The 21,676-nt window shown below is 38.7% G+C and overlaps 1 protein-coding gene across 1 annotated transcript in view; it reads left to right on the forward strand.

Annotated features, from left to right (window-relative positions):
* The first annotated feature begins 432 nt into the window (after window positions 1-432).
* def6a (DEF6 guanine nucleotide exchange factor a) overlaps window positions 433-21,676 on the forward strand; it is a 40,877-nt gene continuing 19,633 nt past the window's right edge. The window contains exons 1-6 of the mRNA XM_036579625.1: window positions 433-716; window positions 8,456-8,596; window positions 10,882-11,061; window positions 16,101-16,328; window positions 17,367-17,513; window positions 18,889-18,997. Of these exons, the coding sequence (XP_036435518.1) occupies window positions 477-716; window positions 8,456-8,596; window positions 10,882-11,061; window positions 16,101-16,328; window positions 17,367-17,513; window positions 18,889-18,997 (1,045 nt within the window). The 5' untranslated portion in view covers window positions 433-476. The remainder of the gene's footprint in view (window positions 717-8,455; window positions 8,597-10,881; window positions 11,062-16,100; window positions 16,329-17,366; window positions 17,514-18,888; window positions 18,998-21,676) is intronic.

The following is a 21,676-nucleotide window of genomic DNA, read 5'->3' on the forward strand; positions in this document are numbered from 1 at the left end:
TGCTACTGAGCGCTGATTGGTTGGCATTGCTGCTACTGAGCGCTGATTGGTTAGCATTGCTGCTACTGAGCGCTGATTGGTTGGCATTACTGCTACTGAGTGCTGATTGGTTAGCATTACTTTTACTAAGAGCTGATTGGTTGGCGAGCGGAGCAGCTCATTGGCTGTTCGCTCATTGACGTCATGAACGTCCATGAGGCTCTGTTTTAAACTCCTATAACTCGAGTTTAAAAGCTCTTCAAAATATAACAGCAGTATTAAAATGTTTATGCTGCTCTGTGTTCAGGAAATGGTTACATTCTTTCCCGTTAAAAATGTTTAAGCCTTTATAAACTATGATTTTGCTCAAATGCTCCATCTTAGCCCATTCATTTTGGACTCGCTCGGGAGCGCCCTCTAGCGTCTGAGAAACCCGGAAGACATTACAGAGTGGAAATTCTCCTCTCTACAGGTTCTCTGGCTCTTCTTTAAAGTGAATGTGCTTCAGGGCCAGTAGAGGGCGCAAACTGTATGCTGTTCTGCGTTCTTACTCTGTTCAGGGTGTGGGTAGTGTTGAGGTGGAGAGTCAGATAGAGAGAAAGAGAGAGAAGAGGGAAAAAACGAGTAATGTCTCTGCAGTCATGGATTTGCGCTCCGAGCTGCTGAAGTCCATCTGGTACGCTTTCACTGCGCTGGACGTGGAGAAGAGCGGAAAAGTGTCCAAATCTCAGCTGAAGGTCAGTAACAGAACTTATACATCTGTCACATCTATTATATTCATATCTAGAACGTTGTTCATCTCATCACCCGGAGCAGGTGCAGGATGAACACACAGTACTGATGTAAGTGTATGAAGTGATAGAAAAGTGGACCAAACCCTCGTTAAAGTGTCCTGGTCAGTTCTGTTTGGGTTTCCTGTGCGTTTCTGTGCATTTTTTAGAGGAGGTTCAGCTTCGGCTTTGCTCTCAGCTGCATTTCCTGTGTTACCCATCCTCTGCCACATGGTCTCTAGTAACTGCCTGTCTGCTGAATGTTCCTTATTTTGGAGAAGTTTATGGTTGTTTAAGCAGAACTTACATTTACATTAGATTACATGTTATTCTTGCTCAATCGGGTTTGGGAACAAGTTCAAAAAATACAAATTAATGCAATGAACAGGACACTGATGCCACATGCTCTCACTAGAAATGACCAACTTCACTCACTTTGTAGCTTTATTAGATAGTCTGTGACTGATTTGAACTTTTGAAGCTGTTTCCTGTTTAATAACATCAATAATTAATGTATTTTATTTAAGTAGCTTCTTTTCAGAACCTCTTTAAAAGTGATTTACAGGAGCATTAAAGGAGGTTCTTTGCTAAAACAAGCAAAATGCAGAGGAAAAGATTAATAATAGTGTTAAAAAGAGACGATTCAGCGAAGATAACAATACTAATCAAATTTTGATGAAAATAAACTGTAAGCGCTGATCATAATTAACCCTGTACTGCATTAATTTCATTTTCTAGCACAAAAAATATTTGATCCTTTGTACTAAATGCTTACAAGACTTTTATTCCATCCTAAGGATTATTATTTAGTAATTACATGGGAAATATAGTATTAAAACCCTTAAAAAGGCCCATTTCCTAATTTTCCTTACTGTATTTTTTGTTCCCCCGAGGTTATTTTATGATATCGGTGCAGTTTTATGCACAAAAAGCAGTCGTTCATTTCTACATCACCATTTTTCAGCCTCTCTTTATCTTTATAGAATTGAACAGGATGTTTTGTTACTGTGCCTTTAAGACTGATGTATGTAAATGAGCTCTGCTCTGATAGGCTGCCCTTATTCAAAAAGCAGTCCAGGCTGAAACGCTCCTTATAACTTCAGGGCGAGTGCTGTTGCAGGCCGGGCATATGTAAACATACTGGTTTTTGTGACATCACAAAGCAGCTGGGGAGTAAAACTTTAACAATGTTTACATTTTACACTTCAATAAAAAGAGGAAAGTCTTTTTTATGACATTGGCCCTTTAATAAAACATAAGAACAGCTTTATTTCCCCAAAAAAACCCACTTTGTTTCATAAAAACACAGAAAAGAGACTCAACGATTCAGCAAACAAACCTCTAAAAAGATGTTTGGATGAATAAACGAAAACAGAAAATTCAAACAGCCTTTAAAACAGAATTCAGAGTAGAAAAAGCGCTGCTCGCTGTTTAGAAAACTCAGATGGTGATACGTTTGCAAAAAAGAGCTCGAACGAGGGAGCGTGGTTAGAAATTAGGCCCGGACTGATGTATCAGCCGACCGATAATATCGTCCGATATTGACGGCGCACAGTTTTATCGATATCAGCACAAAAGTTGCTGATAATGTGGCAAAAATCAGTGTCATTACTGGCTTCTGGGATTTGAACCCACAACCTGCTGACAGCAGAAAGTATTGTTGACATTCCATCAGCACAATATGTACGAGCAGTCAGTGCCGGCTCACATCAAGATATGAGAGCCAGTTTGGTAGGAGGTGTTGATCCGTACCAAATCTTTGAGTCCTGATTATGCATTATTGCCTGGAATAACATCCAGACGTTGATAATTACCTTAAATGCTACATTAGCGTCCACATTGCAGGAGTTAAAGGCACACAAATCACTATTTGGTCACTTGAGGGTCAGCAGTGTTCTGTTTTGATCATCAAATACATCTTCAAACGCCATCGTGATCACAAAACGTGGGAAACAGCTGCGTATCTGTGTTTGATGAGGTTAACCAGTGTTAGCTTGATGTTGGCTTAAGCTACATGAGCTCTGCTGATGTTCTGGTGTTAACTGCAGTCACTGTCTGTCTAAAGATTAAGAGATTCAGCTGTTTTTGCACAGTAACATCCTGCATACAGTGTATGTACGTTCTGTTTCTGTGCCTGTTAGAATTGGTCACAGCTACAGACGCACACAGACTGTAGTGCATATGATGTATATATCACTGCTGTCGGACGAAAACCTCAAATCTTCAAAATGGTAAATTTACAGGAGAAGGAAAAAACATACTTTACTTTTACTGTAAGTCAATGGAACCAGAATTTTGGGCCATTCATCATGAAATTTACATACAATGTAAAGAGCAACAAGTATTTTCAAATTACGCTATATATATATACACCGATCAGGCATAACATTCTGACCACCTCCTTGTTTCTACACTCATTGTCCATTTTATCAGCTCCACTTACTATATAGGTGCACTTTGTAGTTCTACAGTTACAGACTGTAGTCCATCTGTTTCTCTGATACTTTGTTAGCCCCCTTTTACCCTGTTCTTCAGTGGTCAGGACCCCCATGGACCCTCACAGAGCAGGTACTATTTGTGTGGTGGATCATTCTCAGCACTGCAGTAACACTGACATGGTGGTGGTGTGTTAGTGTGTGTTGCGCTGGTCTGAGTGGATCAGACACAGCAGTGCTGCTGGAGTTTTTAAACACTGTGTCCACTCACTGTCCACTCTATTAGACACTCCTACCTTGTCGGTCCACCTTGTAGATGTAAAGTCAGAGACAATAGCTCATCTGCTGCTGCACAGTTTGTGTTGGTCATCCTCTAGTCCTTCATCAGTGGTCACAGGACGCTGCCCACAGGACGCTGTTGGCTTGATATTTTTGGTTGCTGGACTATTCTCAGTCCAGCAGCGACACTGAGGTGTTTAAAAACTCCAGCAGCACTGCTGTGTCTGATCCACTCAGACCAGCACAACACACGCTAACACAAAATGGGCTGTAAGATGCTTTACAGACTGGCTGGAACAAAACAACATTAATACTGATCTGGCAAAAACTGACAAAACTGAGCTGAACTTGATATTGCTGCAGTTTTATGGCTCAGTCTGATTTGGTCAGGCTCTGAAGATCAGACTACACGTTTGGCGAATGGTATTGGGTTCATTTCTGGCTAATTCCAGGTTGTTTAGCTGTTCTTCTGTCACAGCTGCCGACTGAAAAGCTGCTCAGTGGTGATGACAGTTTGGGAATTTAGTGTAAGGAGCTGGAGAACAAACTGCCGGCTGAGCAGCGAGTGGGCGGAGCTCGTTACTCTGACGTAGCAACAAGCTGCTCGTTAAGGAACTATAATTTGGTGAAGGAACTGCGAACATTAAAACATATTAAACGCCGCGTTCACGGCCCAGTTTATTAATTTATTACTGTATTTATTTAACTGTTGTATTAAAGCAACAGAACACTCGAGGAGTGTGTTATCGCCAATAACATCACGGCTGTGATGATCTACAGCGACCAAATCTTGTTTAGTGTATTGTTTTGGACTTGTGTTCCTGTGTTGGTCCTGGAGGAATGTTGTCCCGTTCCACTGTGGACTTGTACAGAGCTGAAATGACAATAAAGCCGGACTTGACTTCACATTATTTCTTGAAAGAAGCAAAATCATCTGCATTATTTCTCTAAACAAGAAAAATGATCTGCCGATGGAATGAGACACTTTGACCAGATAAAATAACTTCACACAAGTAAAAATGTCTAGAAATAAGTTCAATAGATTTATAATAATCTTAAAACAATCTCATAATGACAAATATGAGATTTATTAACTATGTTCTGATTTTTTCTTTTGCTAAGATGCCAATTTTTCAGTGTATCCTCGAAGACGTCAGACAACCGGGACGCTATATGAACCCCTTGTGAACCCCTCAGTGTGCCGTGGCTGTATCTTATCTGTCAGGATGGTTCATTAACTAACGTTGTACAAACTGCTCGAGTACAACATTAAAATCTACAATACAAATGAAAAATTATATCAGCCAATGTCAGCTATCAGAATTTTTAGCCCTGTAAAATAGGGGCCACATGGTTTCTAGTAACTGCCTGTCTGCTGAATGTTCCTTATTTTGGAGAAGTTTATGGTTGTTTAAGCAGAACTTACATTTACATTAGATTACATGTTATTCTTGCTCAATCGGGTTTGGGAACAAGTTCAAAAAATACAAATGAATGCAATAAACAGGACCCTGATGCCACATGCTCTCACTAGAAATGACCAACTTCACTCACTTTGTAGCTTTATTAGATAGTCTGTGACTGATTTGAACTATTTCCTGTTTAATAACATCAATAATTAATGCGTTTTATTTCAGTAGCTTCTTTTCAGAACCTCTTTAAAAGGGATTTACAGGAGGATTAAAGGAGGTTCTTTGCTAAAACAAGCAAAATGCAGAGGAAAAGTTTAATAATAATAATAATAGTGATGATAATAATAATAATATGAGATATATTAACTATGTTCAGATTTTTTTTCTTTGGCTAAGAGGCCATTTTTTCGGTGTATCCTCAAAGACGTCGGACAGCCGAGACGCTATACGAACCCCTCATGAACCCCTCAGCGCACCGTGGCTGCAATGTCAGCTATCAGAATTTTTAGCCCCTTAAAATATGTAAAAAATATTGAGATCACAATTTGAAATAATGCAATTTTCAAATCGCAAGTGCTGCAGTGTTCATCATCAATATTCCTCCTATATCCTAATCTCCTTGTTATGTCTATACTCATTGTGCTATGCTGTCTGTCTGTCTGTCTGTCTGTCCATCCATTTATCCCTCCATCGATCAACCCATCTTTCTATCTATCTATCTATCTATGTTAACATGTTTTAAGTGGAAAAAATTAAATAACCGATCTGGTGAGCCGCCTGTATATGAGTTGGACCAATCAGACGCAACAAAACACCCACGACATCACAACCATGACAACTAACTGGTAGTCTGATGCACTCAGCATTCAAGATTCATGCCAGAAAAAAGTGGATATTCAGCTCTTCTTGGCCAGAAAACAGGCTTGAAAATGAATTTATAGAAAATGACTGCGTTTAAATCTCAGTTACAGCACTGATCAGAATAATCGCAATTAGAGATTTCCCCAAATCGTTCAGCCCCGCCTTAAAATCAATTTCAGCTGTGCTAAATGTTAATATCAGTCACGCCCTATGAGTAGTTTCTCCTTCAGCATCACTCAGTTCATCTTCAGTGTGTGTGTTTCATCCTGTAATGAAGTTAGTAAAGCTGGCCTGCGTCCAGAAGCTCTCGGGTCCAGCAGGGCTTTTTAATGCGTGAGCTCTATTGAGCCGAGGCTTCTCTCTGGATCCTCCTCGTGCTGTTTAGCTCTAGAGGAGCCTAGAAAGCCCTGATCACTCACAGGCTCTCTGAAAGCTGCTCGAGCTGCTGATGGGAAGCGAGGGGCGGCGGATGTTGTGGTTTATTCTCAGCCTCTCGGGCTGTTAATCTGATAACTTGTGTGGCCCCTCTTTACGTCTCAGCCCTGATATCGTCCTCATTGGAGGCTGAAGTTCAAAAACCGGGCTGAGATCCGATAAATGGAGTGACAAATGAAGGGATGATGCCGCTCATGGCGCCCTGTGTTTAAAGGGCTCATATCATACGTTTATATTGTATTTTCTCTGGTCCACTTATAAGGTTTGTGTGTTTTTGTACTAAAAACAGCCATAATCTATGTTTACATGATCACCGACCTCTTTTATCCCTTAGAATTGATTCTGTTCCTTTAATATATTTAATGATGTATGTAAATGAGCTCTGTTCTGATTGGCTGAAAAGAAAATAAAGCAGTTTAGACCACTCCTTACATCAGCATGAATGGCTGGGGCTACACTGCTGTAGGCGTATATGTGAATGCATTGTTTTTTGTGATGTCACAAAAACAATTCAGGCTGTTTTTTGCATTATTGTTTCCAAAAATGGTACATTTTGAATCTGTTTTCAAAAGCGATGGTGTTTTCCATGATACGGGCCCTTTAATTCATTTTCCATTAGAAGTGTTACACTTATAAGGATGATAATAACTCTAGTTTAGGCTAAATCTGCATGCTTAACACTGAATCTGTACTAAATCTGCACTAGAATCACCCTGAGCATTGCAATTTAGCCCAGCCCTGCATGTGGCCCTGCAGGAAACTGGCAGTTAAAGTGCTATTATTAAGTACGAGACGTTTGACTCACTCTGTAGACGTTATTTAGGTGGCATTACTATGCACCTCTTTCAGGTTCTAAAATAAGTTTTAGCTTAGAAAGCAACATCACCAGGATCAGTCTGAGTGTCTTCTTTTTCAGTTCCCTACTGATTTACCGTCCTGCCACACACCAGGCACTGTCATATACACACTCACACATACAGCAGCAGTTTGTTCCCACCAGACTGAATCGTTTTTATCGTTTTAAAGGGCTTTTCAAGGAAAAGAGTTTGATGTAGTATGTAGTAAGTTTCACTTCTCAGTCCATACAGTGCTTATATGGAAACTAAGCTGTGAAAACAGCCTGTTTTGACCTCAGTATTTTTGTGATGCCGCAGAAACCAACCTGTTTACATACACTAGCCTGTTCAGCCTACAGCAGTTCAGCTCCACCCACTCACACTGATCCAATCCGAACAGAGCTCATTTACATATCATCAGTGTCAGAACATCATCTGCTCATTACATTTTTTCCAAATTTCATGTCACGTTGCATTAATGTTGCATTGCATTAAAATTTTTATTTTATTTTTTGTATTTTGATGATTTTCATTTGTGATCAACCTTTTCAGTACCTTGTAATTTGTTTGGCTACACTGTAAATGAGGCTCACCCTCAATGTACTTCCAAGTCAAAATAAAGGTTCGTTAATTGATTGATTAATTGATTAATTAACATTTAACAGCATTTATTACCTTCTTTAAAGATATGAAGTTTGGTCCGACAGCTAATGAGTCTTACATGAACAGCCTGTTTATTTAGATGCAATAAAGAAAAGTTGGAAAATATACATGTAGAAATGAAGCCGGGCTGTGTTTGGTGCAGAAACACAAAATAAAAAGAGTAAAACACAAGAAAAATGCAGAATATGGGGACTTTTATTTATGTCAGTGCAATATGTGTTTATAGGCTTTGAAACTTTGATTAGATTTGATGGGTGATGATGCCATAATTTATGTCAATATATACACTTTTTTGATGCTTATCAAACTTTAGATATATAACAAAGAAATATATAGTGAAATAACAAAAAGAGCTGGGAAATATGGCAATATTTATTGTTATCGTGATCAGTTACATCACAATAAGCTTTTCTGAGCATATCATTGATATCGTCAGTGCTCAAAATACACTGATCAACTGCATGTTGATTACAAAGAGAGCATAATTTGTCCTGTTTAACTGGATTTAGTGCAGCACAATGTGTGAAATATTGAATGCAAATAATTGTATTCATAGTTTTTGATGGTATTTTTGAATGTGGAACTATTTTGTCTGTTCCAGCTTATCAGATGTCAGAGAAAATAAATATAGTGACACAGTGTGTGTCGTGAAAACATGCCATAGAGTGTCATTGTGTTTTTGCAATATCGCTCAACTATTGCTGGTTTATTTTGTGCTGTTGTGCCAATCCATCCCTACCTGTTTACATTATTTTGATGTTGACTGTTGTTCCTCTGTGCTGCAGGTTCTGTCCCATAATCTGTGTACGGTACTCTGTATCCCGCATGACCCGGCGGCTCTGGAGGAGCATTTCAGAGATGATGATGATGGTCCAGTCTCCAGCCAGGGCTACATGCCCTACCTCAACAAATACATCCTGGATAAGGTACAATTACACACCCCTATCAGCTAAAACATACCGGATAAGGTACCATCACACATTCCCTACTGGCAAATACGTCCTGATTAAGGTACCATCACACATTCCCTACTGGCAAATACGTCCTGATTAAGGTACCATCACACATTCCCTACTGGCAAATACGTCCTGATTAAGGTACCATCACACATTCCCAACCAACAAGTACATACTGGATAATGTACCTCCACACATTTCTAACTGACAAGAACATAGCAGATAAAGTACCATCACACATTCCCAACCAACAAATACATACCAGATAAGGTACCATCACACATTCCTAACCGACAAACACATACAGGAAAAAGTACCATCACACATTCCTTAACAACAAATACATACTGGATAAAGTACCGTCACACATTCCCAACCAACAGATACATACCGGATAAGATACCATCACACATTCCCAACCGACAAACACATGCAGGAAAAAGCACCATCACACATTCCAAACTGACAAATACACACTGAATGAAGTACCATCAAACATTACCGACCGATAGATACATACCAGATAAGGTACCATCACACATTCCTTAACAACAAATACATACTGGATAAAGTACCGTCACACGTTCCCAACCGACAAATACAAACTGGATAAGGTACCATCCCATGTCTTAATAAAAAAAATCATCCTGGATACAGTAGTAAAGCGATATCTATCTGTCTATCTGTCTATCTATGTTTTGTTTTGGCACTGAAGCTAATAACAGCATGACTACATCATCACACACTTGCCTCAAATTTTGCTGAGTTGATTAAAAGCTATTACATATCTATCTATCTATCTATCTATCTATCTATCTATCTATCTATCTATCTATCTATCTATCTATTTATCTGTCTGTCTGTCTATAAAAACATTTATAAAACTGTACAAAAGTACAGAAAAACATTAGGTTTCAACATGCCTGCTACTGTGTTTCGCTATGTTAAGTGTACTTTAGTCTGTGTTTATAGATTACAGAGTGTCAGGAACCTCATAATCGAGTCTATTAGACATTAATGAAAACCTCCAGACGGTCTGAGGCGAGTGTGATTTAGACGTGCAGTTAGCTCAGTGCTAAATGTTGGGGAATCAGCTTTCACAACTTGTTAGCCACATTAGCCTCATAGCTCTGGTGCTAAAGCTAAAGCAGCAGACTTCAGACACCAAACACGCCCTGACTGATCGACTGCATCTGGGGGGAACTGGGAGAAATCCAGGTTTTAGGTTTGGTTTATGATAAATTAGCTCCAATCCTTTGTGTATGTTTAGTTTCAACACTCAGCTTCATGTTCATCACAGCATCTTCCTGGATGTGAAGAGTAGTTTTAAATGATGATTTGACAGTTTTCTTTTCCAAACTGTTGCTAAAAGCTCATATTAAAGCTCTTTTGGTCCAAAAGGGGCTTAAACACCTGAAAGGTTTGAGTGCTGAGTCACAACAAGCTAGAGCTGCCGCTAATATTTATAGGTGTGATGTTGTTTTCCTCTGAATGAACCTGATTAGGCTGTAATATGGTCAGATACTGCAAACCAACAAAGAAAACATGATTATTTGGATTAAAAACTGAGTTTGGTGTTCATGAACACCTGTTCTGTTAGCTAATCCTTCATAAGACTTCAGTCTGCGCCTCTGTTTCTTCTGTAACGTCTCTCTGGCTAAAATTACACTTCGGCTCTTGAAGGGAAGTAGGTGTTTATTTTGTACTCTGGCCATCAGACATTTCATATCCCAGGAGCCACAAAACATCTAAACAGACATTGGAATGGCCTGGAATTCAACCTAACCTATCACAGTGCTGTGATACTGTTTTAGGGCCACTGTTAATAAAATTAAAAATAGTAGACTTTGAGAATGAAGTCGTAATATTTAGAGAAAAAAGTTGTAATATTTTAATAAAAAAGTCCTAATATTTTGAGAAAAAAAATCGTAATATTTAGAGAAAAAAGTCGTAATATTTCGAAAAAAAAGTCATAGAATTATGTCATTAAAGTGGCATTAATACCAGGAAAGGTCACAATATTGTGGCCAAAGGCTTTGCGAAGGGAAGGCAGCACCTCCTTGTGTTAAATGAGACCCCAACGCGTTATGGCAGCCCCCCTACTTGGTTAAACCACTCTATCCTCCAAATATTACAACTTTATCCTCCAAATATTGTGACTTTATTTTTATTAACAGTGGCCCTAAAACGCCGTCGTTCCGTGCTCCTCTCCTTGAACATTACTGATGTTATTGGTGTTGTTGGTGTGTGTGCAGGTGGTGGAGGGAGTGTTTGTGAAGGAGAACGTGGACGAACTTTGCTGGACTCTGACAGCGAAGAAGAACTACAAGCCGGCGGGAGGAAGCATTCTGTCCCAGAAAGACGCTTTCCGTCTCTGGTGCCTCTTCATCTTCCTCTCGGAGGATAAATACCCCCTGGTGATGATCCCTGATGAGGTGAGAACTTTTATCAGTGTTTCCTCAGGGTACATTACGGCCTCGTCACCAGGTTTTACGTCATTGCGCCCTTTTAGTACAAGTTATTCATTTTTCATGTTCAGGAGATTAGATATTAAATAATCCACTTACATAAAGACAGAGAAAGTCAAAGGAACATAAGTTAAAAACAGGAGTTTCAAAATGAGGCTCCTAACAACCACCTGGAAGAGCTGGTCGACCCCAAAACTGCCCCATCAGATAAACAGCACTTAAAGCTTTCATCTCTGAGAGAGAGGAGAAAATCAAGCTGCTTCAGATCTGAAAACATCCACAGGTGTTTCTGTCCATCCTTCCACTGTGAGAAGACGACTCAGCGCTGTGGGTCTGAAAGGATGTGTAGCTGATCAAGAAGAACCTCACTGAGAAAAGGAGACGGACACATCAAACAAAGAAGCTGAACGATGGACTGACCACCCCAGAGTCCAGACCTCAACACCACTGAATGTGTTTGATTACTTCAGAAAATCATCAACCAGCTTCTAAGACTGAACTTTGGAGGTGTGTCTGCAGATTCTTTGAGGAACTGAAAGTGAGTCTCCTGGAAAGGATGGAAGCTGGAATGAAGGGAAAGAAAAATAACTTGTACTTGATGGCCGTTTTGACTGGAAATGAAATAAATGAAGGGGGTCTCTGACTTTCGCACAGCGCTGTATCTTCAATTTCTTACGATTTCTGAGAGATTTTTGGTTTGTAGATTCAGAGAGGCTTAAGGAAGTGCCTTAAAAAGAGTCTTTGGCTGCTGTTGATGCTAGATTAGATTAGAATAGCTGTATTAACTGTGTGAGATAACTAATAATATGGATCTGCCTTGCAGCCTCAATGATTTAGCATAAACTGACCTATATAAATATATTGATATGAATAAATATCCAATTAAGAATACAATGCAAAATAACGGTGTCTTGTCAAGTACAATTACTGTGCATATAGTCAATAAATCCAGTATTTCTCCTGTTGAGATTGTTGTCAGCTTAATTTAAGATAATTTCCCTTATTTTACTTGTCTTAAGTAATTTTATTGAGTAAAATTATCTCACTATGTTGGCAGATATTTGTGCTTGTTGTAAGAAATGAGCTTGAAACCAGCAAAATGATCTGCCAGTGTAGTGAGATAATTTTGCTTGATAAAATTACCTAAAATAAGTAAATCGTGTCTAGAAATAAGGAAAATAATCTTATAATAAGTGCAGAACCATCTCAGTGTGAAATATTAGGTAAATTGACTAGATATAAGATCGTTTCACTGGACAAGAGACCATTTTTTTGCAGTGTATAAAAGATTAGAGCATTTCCAGAGTAAAAAACTGACCACTAACACTGTCTAATAAGGAAGAAACAACAACAAGCAAAGGAAGTTCATGCTGAGTGTCATCACTGCTCTACATACACAGGGCAAAACACACATAGTATCCAACTGGACACTAACATGTTGGCTAATTTGTGAAAATGGCATCTGCATGTGGATCTGTGCTGTTAATTTGAGTCTGAAGTGTTGCGTTAGGGTAACGCCCTTCTCAGCACAGCCAGCTTACGCGCAGGAAATAAGGAAGTACCAGCGCGTTGTTGTGTTCTCAAGGCTGGAGGTGATTGGTCATGTTTTCTGAGGTTATTACATTATTATTTTTGTCATTATTATAGCTCTGAGACCTTGTAGCTCAGTGGAACAAGTGTATCTGCATGTATATTGGAGAATTAGACTGTTATAAACTGCAGAAACTAAATCAGACCTGCAGTCAAATACAGTCATATGCAAAGGTTTAGTCAAGTTTGGTCAAATCCAATGGAAATAGTGAAGCCATCCTCTACAGAGAACACACTTCCTCACATTTTAATGCATAGTCACTGTTTATTGGCTGGATTTAATATATTATGGGGAAAAAAAGCAAAACAAAATGTGTCCTGTGCAAAATTTATTGCACATTTTATATTTGATGTATGCTTCATGCAAATAAATAGCAATTGTGCTCTAGAATTGGAAGGAAAATGACATATTTATGTTCTCTGTACACTGTTAGAAATAAAGGTTCTGTTCAGGTACATTATTCGTTCATCAAAGGTTCAACAGTGGTTTTAAGGTCTGATTGTGAACCTTAAATAAGTGTTTCCAGGTGAAAAGTTCGTATTTGTACCTTTTCATAACCGAATGTTTTAAACAGAACAGTAAAATAAAAGCCTGGAGACGAGACGGGGTGTGTGGAGTCAGTACAGCTTAGAACATATCATTTCAGTGGATTATGGTTCAGTTATGTTCCCTGACTAAAGGTACTGAGATGGACCCTTGAGGGTCCCACCCCAGTGACAGGAGGGGCACCTTTATTTCTGAGAGTGTAGAGGATGTGTTCACTTTTTTACACTTAGAAAATCAACAAAAACATGTTATTTGACCAACTTTTGCACACGTCTGTATAGTAACTGAATAAACTGCATAGTTACATGTTGCATTAAGACGTAATCTTATACGATTCATTTATTTACTGCTTTTTTTATTAATAGTAAATAAAAATTGTGCACTAAAATTTCACTTAAAAATCTGACCTGGGGTTTCAAACTGTACCATAGTCACAGTCATGCATGATAACCTTTCTCAGTTACGTGGTTGAGGGTTATCAATCAGTCCTGCACTGATCAAGGATGATTAATCATGTCAGAAAATGTCATGTCTGCTGTGAATGTCTCACAGCATTTTAGGAGGACACTTTATTTTCTATTTCCCTGTAGCAGGTTAGTTATTTAGTGCTTGCATCACTTTCTGATACAGCTAATTCCATTGGTTATATTTATTATTTATTTGTTATTAATTAATTAATTTATTATTATATTTATTATTATATTTATTATTTTATTTTTTTATATTTATAATTACATTGCTGCTACCAACAATATGAAAAGGCAGTTTTATTCACTTTGGTTGCTTTTTGAATCTGTGATTTGCATTTTTGCCTTTTTCATAAGCAGCTTGTGTCTGTCTGTCGATGTGGTGTCTAAACTGCAGTGACAGCAGATTTTTCTTTTTTTCATTTTGACTCGGAAAGTATTTTTAGGTCATCTTCCTGTGAAGCGCGCTGGAGTCAGTTTTCGGGTGATCTGACGACGCATTATCACTGTTGTGATCCAATCATGTTCTGAACTCTTTTCTGAGCCTACGATGGGTTTGGTCAGCACTTCTGATGCATATGAACAGCATATCATATGCATATCATAAAAAAGGTGGATTTAGACCAATTAGAGAGCGCAAACGACCAGCGTACAGTTGCGTGCAAAAGTTTGCGCACCCCCCGATTTTGTTGATTTAATATAATAAGTGTAAATAAATCCTCACTTCTGCACATTTGGATGCAAAATTATGATTTATTTACTGAAAAAAATGAGGCACATTTTACATTTTATGTTTCTTTTCCCATACGTTTAAGCAAATAAATAGAAATTGTGCACTAAAACTTGTTACATATTTAAAAGTCATATATATTTAAGGTCACTATAGAGAAGACTTATTTTCATAGGTAATCAACAGAACATGCAAAAAACATGCACATGGCTGTGCAGAAACCATATGACATCATCTTATTTTTTTCTTTTATTTATTTTTGTCAGTTGTTGTTTTTTCCCCTCCTGATCCTCCTTATATGTTTATTTTTGTAGCACTGCTGTTTTTTGCTGGTGCAATTTACCCACTTCCAAAAAAAGGAAGAAATGTAGTGATGAAAATGTCTTTATGTACTGTGATGTGATTTTTTGCTATATCACACAGTCTAAGTTGTTCTTTTATCTTCCTCAGCTCACTTTGAGGTCTGTCTTCTGTCTTTTCTCATGCCTTCGCTGTTTTCCGCTGCCTTTTGGGTTGTCTTTCCGTGAGGTTACATTCTGGTTATTTCCTGTAGGCAGGTTTGCACAACTGTTGGTGGTGGCAGAACAGCATGCAGAAGTTTCACTAAACCCTGAGGAGAAGTTAAAAAAGCCAGACAGAGAGATACAGGTGCTGTTTAGGTCACGTTATGATCCCTGTTGTGTTTTGCATGCCTGGATGCATATAGAGCAGCATTGGCACTGCAAGATTCATGACAGAGCCACATTGTGGAAAAAGACATTTTCCCTCTTTTGGAATTTTCCTAATTAGCCTTCTCAAGCACTTAAATAGTATGATAGCATGATAAAAGCACTATTTCAGTTATTGTACATTTGGATTTAAGTCCTGCATTTAAGTTCACATTGTGTCATTTAAACTAGTTTCTCTTGATCTGGTTTGAAATTTATCTACTGGCAAAATTCTGCTCGTCTTGGCAGCTGCATCTCAAAGTTACGTGCTTTTCTCCGGTGGTGTCCCACAGGGGTGTACTCTAGGTCCACTTTTAGTTTCGCAGCAATCACAGAGAAACTGCCTCCTCCTGTTTTCTATAATTTGCATAAATGAGAAATTCTTAAAAGTAAAAGAAAAGCAATAAAGCAGCTGCACAAAAGAATTAAACAAAACCCAGGAGTCACTCTTAAGTAGGGCTAGGTATCGCTAAATGTTTAATAATAATAATAATAATAATAATAATAATCTTTATTAAAAATGCAGCTCAAAATGTTTTACAATACAAAGTAAAAAGTGAAAACAACAGAGAAAGAAGAGCAAAAAATTTATCAAACAATAAAATAAATAAAAAAACAATAAAAATTCAGCAAATAAAAGCAACAGAAAAGGGGATATTAATAATATTTCAAATTAAAGTACACTAGATAAAAGTGTAAATAAAAATACATCAACTAACAAGAAAGTAAAAGTAATATTCCAGTAGAAATAACCTTGACTTTGATGCCAGTTCAATTCTTGAGCAAAACATTTTTCCACTACCTGCTTTTAAAAACCAGAAGGGGGTGTGGCTTGAAACAGATTAATCAAGAAGCCCTGAATGTAATTCAGACAGCCAATCAGCAGTCTAGATTTTGGAAAACGCTGCTCTGGAAGATTAAACTCTAAATAAAACTGTTTAAAATCTGTTTTTTTTGCTGCTCAGGTTGAGTATTTACTGAAGAAGCTGTGCATGGCCATGAGCGTGGAGCTGAATGGGGTGGAGCTAGAGGACTTCATATCCCAGGATTCTATTCAGCAGAATGGCTTCACTGTGTGGGCCTTCCTGGAGATGATGAACACCGGCAGGCTAACCAGGGGAATCGCCAAGGAGTCCATCAGCATGGCCATAGAGGAGGTGTACCGGGAAATAGTGGGGGATGTGCTGAAAGAGGTGGGCATGGGAACTCTTCATTTCAGTCAGGTCGCCCTGTGTAACTTTGGTTCTGAAACTGGCCAATTTATCAGAAACACCTGCCTTGTGCTTCCACTAACTGGCCACTTTATTAGAAACACCCACCTTGTGCGTCCACTAACTAGCCACTTTATTAGAAACACCCACCTTGTGCGTCCACTAACTAGCCACTTCATTAGAAACACCTACCTTGTGTTTCCACTAGCTGGCCACTTTATTAGAAACACCTACCTTGTGCTTCCACTCACTGGCCACTTTATTAGAAACACCTACCTTGTACTTTCACTAACTGGCCACTTTATCAGAAACACCTACCTTGTACTTCCACTCATTGGCCACTTTATTAGGAACACCTACCTTGTACTTTCACTAACTGGCCAATTTATTAGAAACACCTACCTTGTACTTTCACTAACTGGCCAATTTATTAGAAACACCTACCTTGTACTTTCACTAACTGGCCAATTTATTAGAAACACCTACCTTGTACTTCCACTAAACTTCCACTCACTGGTCACTTTATTAGAAACACCCACCTTGTACTTCCACTAACTGGCCACTTTATTAGAAACAACTACCTTATACTTCTACTAACTGGCCACTTTATCAGAAACACCTACCTTGTACTTCCACTAACTGGCCACTTCATCAGAAACACCTAACTTGTACCTCCACTAACTGGCCACTTTATTAGAAACACCTACACGGTGTTGACACTGTTGTAGGCGTGTTTTATCTTTTTTCTGCTCTTTTTCTCTCTTCGTTGGTCGAAATTTCAACACATCACCAGTCTTTCCACTGATGTGTGGAAGGGCTGATAAACTGTGCAGAATCATATGAGCTGCAGTCTGTAACTGTAAACCCACTAACTGCACCTGTAAGGTGAGGGTTTCTGATAAAGTGGCCAGTGTGTATAGCTACACAGTAGGAGTTTGTAATTAAATGGCTATTTAAAAAATTGCAAAAAAAAGCCTTGCTATGTAAAAACAGAAAATGTGTGTGTGTGTGTGTGTTTAGGGTTATCTGTGGAAGAAGGGTCAGCTGCGGCGGAACTGGATAGAGCGCTGGTTCACCCTCAAGCCAAACAATCTGGACTACTACACCAGCGAAGACCGCAAAGACCGCAAAGGCAGCATCACACTGGACTCTAACTGCTGTGTGGAGGTAAAAAGTGCACCTGTCAGTAGCAGTCAGGGTTTATTTCTCTGGGTTTTTTAGCAGCAACCAACCAGCACTCAGTAGCAGTAATGCTAACCAATCAATCAGCGCTCCGTAGCAGTAACGCCAACCAATCAGCGCTCAGTAGCAGTAACGCCAACCAATCAGCGCTCAGTAGCAGTAATGTCAACCAATCAGCGCTCGGTAGCAGTAACGCCAACAAATCAGCACTCAGTAGCAGTAACGCTAACCAATCAGCTCTCAGTAGCAGTAATGCCAACCAATCAGCGCTCAGTAGCAGTAATGCCAACCAATCAGTGCTCAGTAGCAGTAATGCTAACCAATCAGTGCTCAGTAGCAGTAATGCTAACCAATGAGTGCTCAGTAGCAGTAATGCTAACCAATCAGTGCTCAGTAGTAGTAATGCTAACCAATGAGTGCTCAGTAGCAGTAATGCTAACCAATCAGTGCTCAGTAGCAGTAATGCTAACCAATCAGCGCTCAGTAGCTGTAATGCTAACCAATCAGTGCTCAGAAGCAGTAATGCTAACCAATCAGCGCTCAGTAGCAGTAATGTAGGATGTGGTCCCTTTAAGTATTATTCTATAAGATTTATTGTTTAGTCCAGAATTGAAATTAAATACTTCTACTTTTACTTAATTACATTTCCAAAAGGAAAAATATACTTACATTTTCATTTAGTCCTTCATATTAAAATTCAAATTAATTTTTTTTTCTGTTTCCAGTCGACATTTGATTTTTTTATTTATTAAAGCATCCAACCAAATTTAAATCAGCATAAGGTAAAATTTTAATGTCAAATACCTTCTTACTTATTTTTGGCTCCACATTTCCACTTATAATTGAGAACCCGAACTTTCACTCAAAGGGGAATTTCACACTGAGTGAAACCAAACATCAAACAGTTCACTGTAAAGAAACGTCCCCACTCAGACTGCTTTACAGTGGTGGTGACAGAAACCAGCAGTCTGAGTTTTTATATGCAGTGTTGATGATGGGAAAATAGTGGAAAATCTGAAAAAATAAGTTTGTCTCACAGCGCCCTGCATGTATCCCTCCACCATGAGTGGATTTTAAGACCAAAATCTTCTGTAAACTATCATAAAACAGTGTCTCAGTCATCAGGCAGTGAATTCATAACCATTTCATGTAGGAACTTTCTGTGAGGGAGCTTTTAGAGGTGGACGTCTGGTTCCTATCACCACCACTGTGAACAATTCTGACTCTGTTTACATCTCAACCACTTACATATGCAGATGTATTCTAGATGTATATGCAGAAATTCTGACAAACTGGTGGAATTCTCCTTTAAATACAGCTTCTCTGAACTTTCCGTTAAAAGGTTTTTTCTGTTCTGCAGGTTCTTCCAGACAGAGATGGTAAAAGGTGCATGTTCTGTCTGAAAACTATCTCGAAGACGTTCGAGCTCAGCGCCTCGGACACCAAACAGAGACAGGAGTGGACGTCAGGTCAGTCGGTTCTGCTCTGTCCAGATTCACCTTGTTTTCTTTTTCTTTTTTTTTTTTTATAGTTTACATGCCGCACATCTGATGTAATGATACTGATGTAAAAAAGGTCAAATTAAACTAAAGAGTGATAAACAGTAAGGTGTGAATACTGTGAGAGCGCCCCCTGCTGTTTATCAGAGCGTCGCCGCTCCCCAGTTTCAGTCTCCGTTTCCCAAACGCTTTAGCCGAGCGCGCTAACGTTACTCCTCCTAATAAACAGACACGCGTTCAGCTCCGTCTCCTCATTATTCACCACCATCACTGTAATATTTCATCATCAACATTAACACACGAAGGTGATCAGAGGGGCGGTGGAGATCGAGTCTGCAGCGTCTGAGATCTTTAAAACGCAGAGTTAGAAAAGAAAATCATCTCACAGTGAAAGCAGCGTTTTACAGTAGAAATAAATGGAGCTCATTATGCTGGTAGTGAACTATGCTGCTGACACAGCTGCCTAAAAACCATAGAAACGGACCTTAAACAGAAGTGAGGACCCTGTTGGGGTTCATCCTAAAGTTAGGACAGGATTTAGGAGGTTTAGTCTAGTTAGGATGTTTGTGTGATGCTGTTTTCTTATCTGGAGTTCATGATGAGATTCTGAAGGTAGGAACTGTTATTCTGTAATAGCTGCTGTACTGAATTCAGTCTGTACTGAAGTCGTCATGGAGACTAAACACATCTGATTTCAGAATCAGTGTGGTAGTGAATGAATACCATCTTATATTACGTGTGTTAAATTCAGTAAATAAACAGTAACTATGCATTAAAACGTGCAGAGGTTAAGAATACTAACTTATTTAAAATCAATACGTGGAATTGATTGGGCAATTAATTGAAATGAAGGTTATTAATAATGAGTTTGTCCCTGCTTTGCTGCAGTAACAGCCTCTATTGCTATGGGAAGACTTTACAGTAGATGTTGCAACATTGCTGTGAGGATTTGATTGCACCTAGCCACAAGAGAATAGGCAGTTCTTGGTTTCACTGTGAAGTCATTCGTCAAAAAAAATGAACGTTTCTTGTGGAGTTCCACAAGGTTCAGTTTTAGGGCCTTTGCTTTTCTGTGATCTCATTAGGAAACATGATATTACTAGATGTTGAAACATTGCTGTGAGGATTTGATTGCATTCAGCCACAAGAGAATAGGCAGTTCTTGGTTTCATTGGGAAATCATTCATCAAAACAAATGAACATTTCTTGTGGAGTTCCCACAAGGTTCAGTTTTAGGGCCTTTGTTTTTCTGTGATGTCATTAGGAAACACGATATCAATTTTGCTGATGACACGCAGTTCCACATTTCCATTCCTCCTGATAATCAAGACTCTGTAGACAGACTGACCAGCTGTGTGTCAGATGTTTCTCAGTGGATCTCACAAAATGTTTTACAGGTCTATTGATACTCTTTCTGTTATTCTGCTTCTAAACTGTGGAGCTCAGTTCACCTTTTATTAGACAGTCGAGCTCAGAGCTCACTTTTAATAAACATCTGAAAACGCAGCTCTTTAACTCAGAGCTTCATTTAAACTCTATGTCTCGTTATGTTTGTCTTTCTCTTGTGATTCTTAATGAATACGTATAATTTCTTGTATCACTGTTAAGCTTTACCAGCTGTCTGTACAGCACTCTGAGCTCCCACCAGCATAAAAAATTCTCTATAAATAAAGATATTATCATTATTATCATTATTATTATTATTGAGAGCATTAGTGAGGTCAGGCACTGATGTTGGATGGTCAGTTCTGGATCACTCCAACTCATCCCAAAGGTATTGGATGGAGCTCCAGCACTCCGGAGAACACAGTTTCACTGCTCCACAGCTGCTCCAGAGCGTTTCACTATAGTGACGCCTGAACGATCTGGGGAGAATATCTAATTGCGATTTTTCTGACTAGTATTGTAACTGTAATTTAAATGCAGCAATTTGCTATATTATATTATTCTTTATTCTATATTATAGTTTCTATAATTAATTTCCAGGCCTGTTTTTTGGTTAAGAAGAGCAGAACATTCACTTTTTCTGGCATGAATCTTGAACGTTGAGTGTGTTGGACCAGTTAGTTGCCATGGTTTTGATGTCATGGGTGTTTTGTTGCTTCTGATTGTTCCAACTCATATACAGGTGGTTCACCAGATCTGTGTTATCAGTTTATTTTTTCCATTTAAAACTTGTTAAGACAACATAGCTGATGAAATGGTTCTCTATAGTACCATAAAAGGGTTCTTTGGCTTGGAACCGTAGTTTAACCCTTTTTGGTGCTCCAAAGAGGTTCTATATAGAACACATTCCCCATCAATCTGAAGAACCTTTTAATCATGCAAAGGCTCTTTGAGTGTTTATGGTTCTGTATAAATATATAAGATAAACAAGAAGAAGAAGAATGATGAGAAGATGATGATCGAGGAGAAGAACCAGAGGAAACAGAAGAATAAGCTGAAGAAGAGCAAACGGAGAAGAAAAAATCGACAATGTTGAATAATAAAAAATAATAATTATAATAAGTACAACGAAGCCACAACAACAAAACAACAACAATCTGATTATTATTGTTATGGTTGAACCATTTCCTTTGCTAAAGAACCCTTGAAGAACCATCTTTGTTTAAAGATATACATAATAAAAAGTGAATATGCAGTTTTAGG

The sequence above is a fragment of the Colossoma macropomum genome, unplaced genomic scaffold (genome assembly GCF_904425465.1).
Source record: "Colossoma macropomum unplaced genomic scaffold, Colossoma_macropomum, whole genome shotgun sequence".
NCBI classification, from domain to species: Eukaryota; Metazoa; Chordata; class Actinopteri; order Characiformes; family Serrasalmidae; genus Colossoma; species Colossoma macropomum.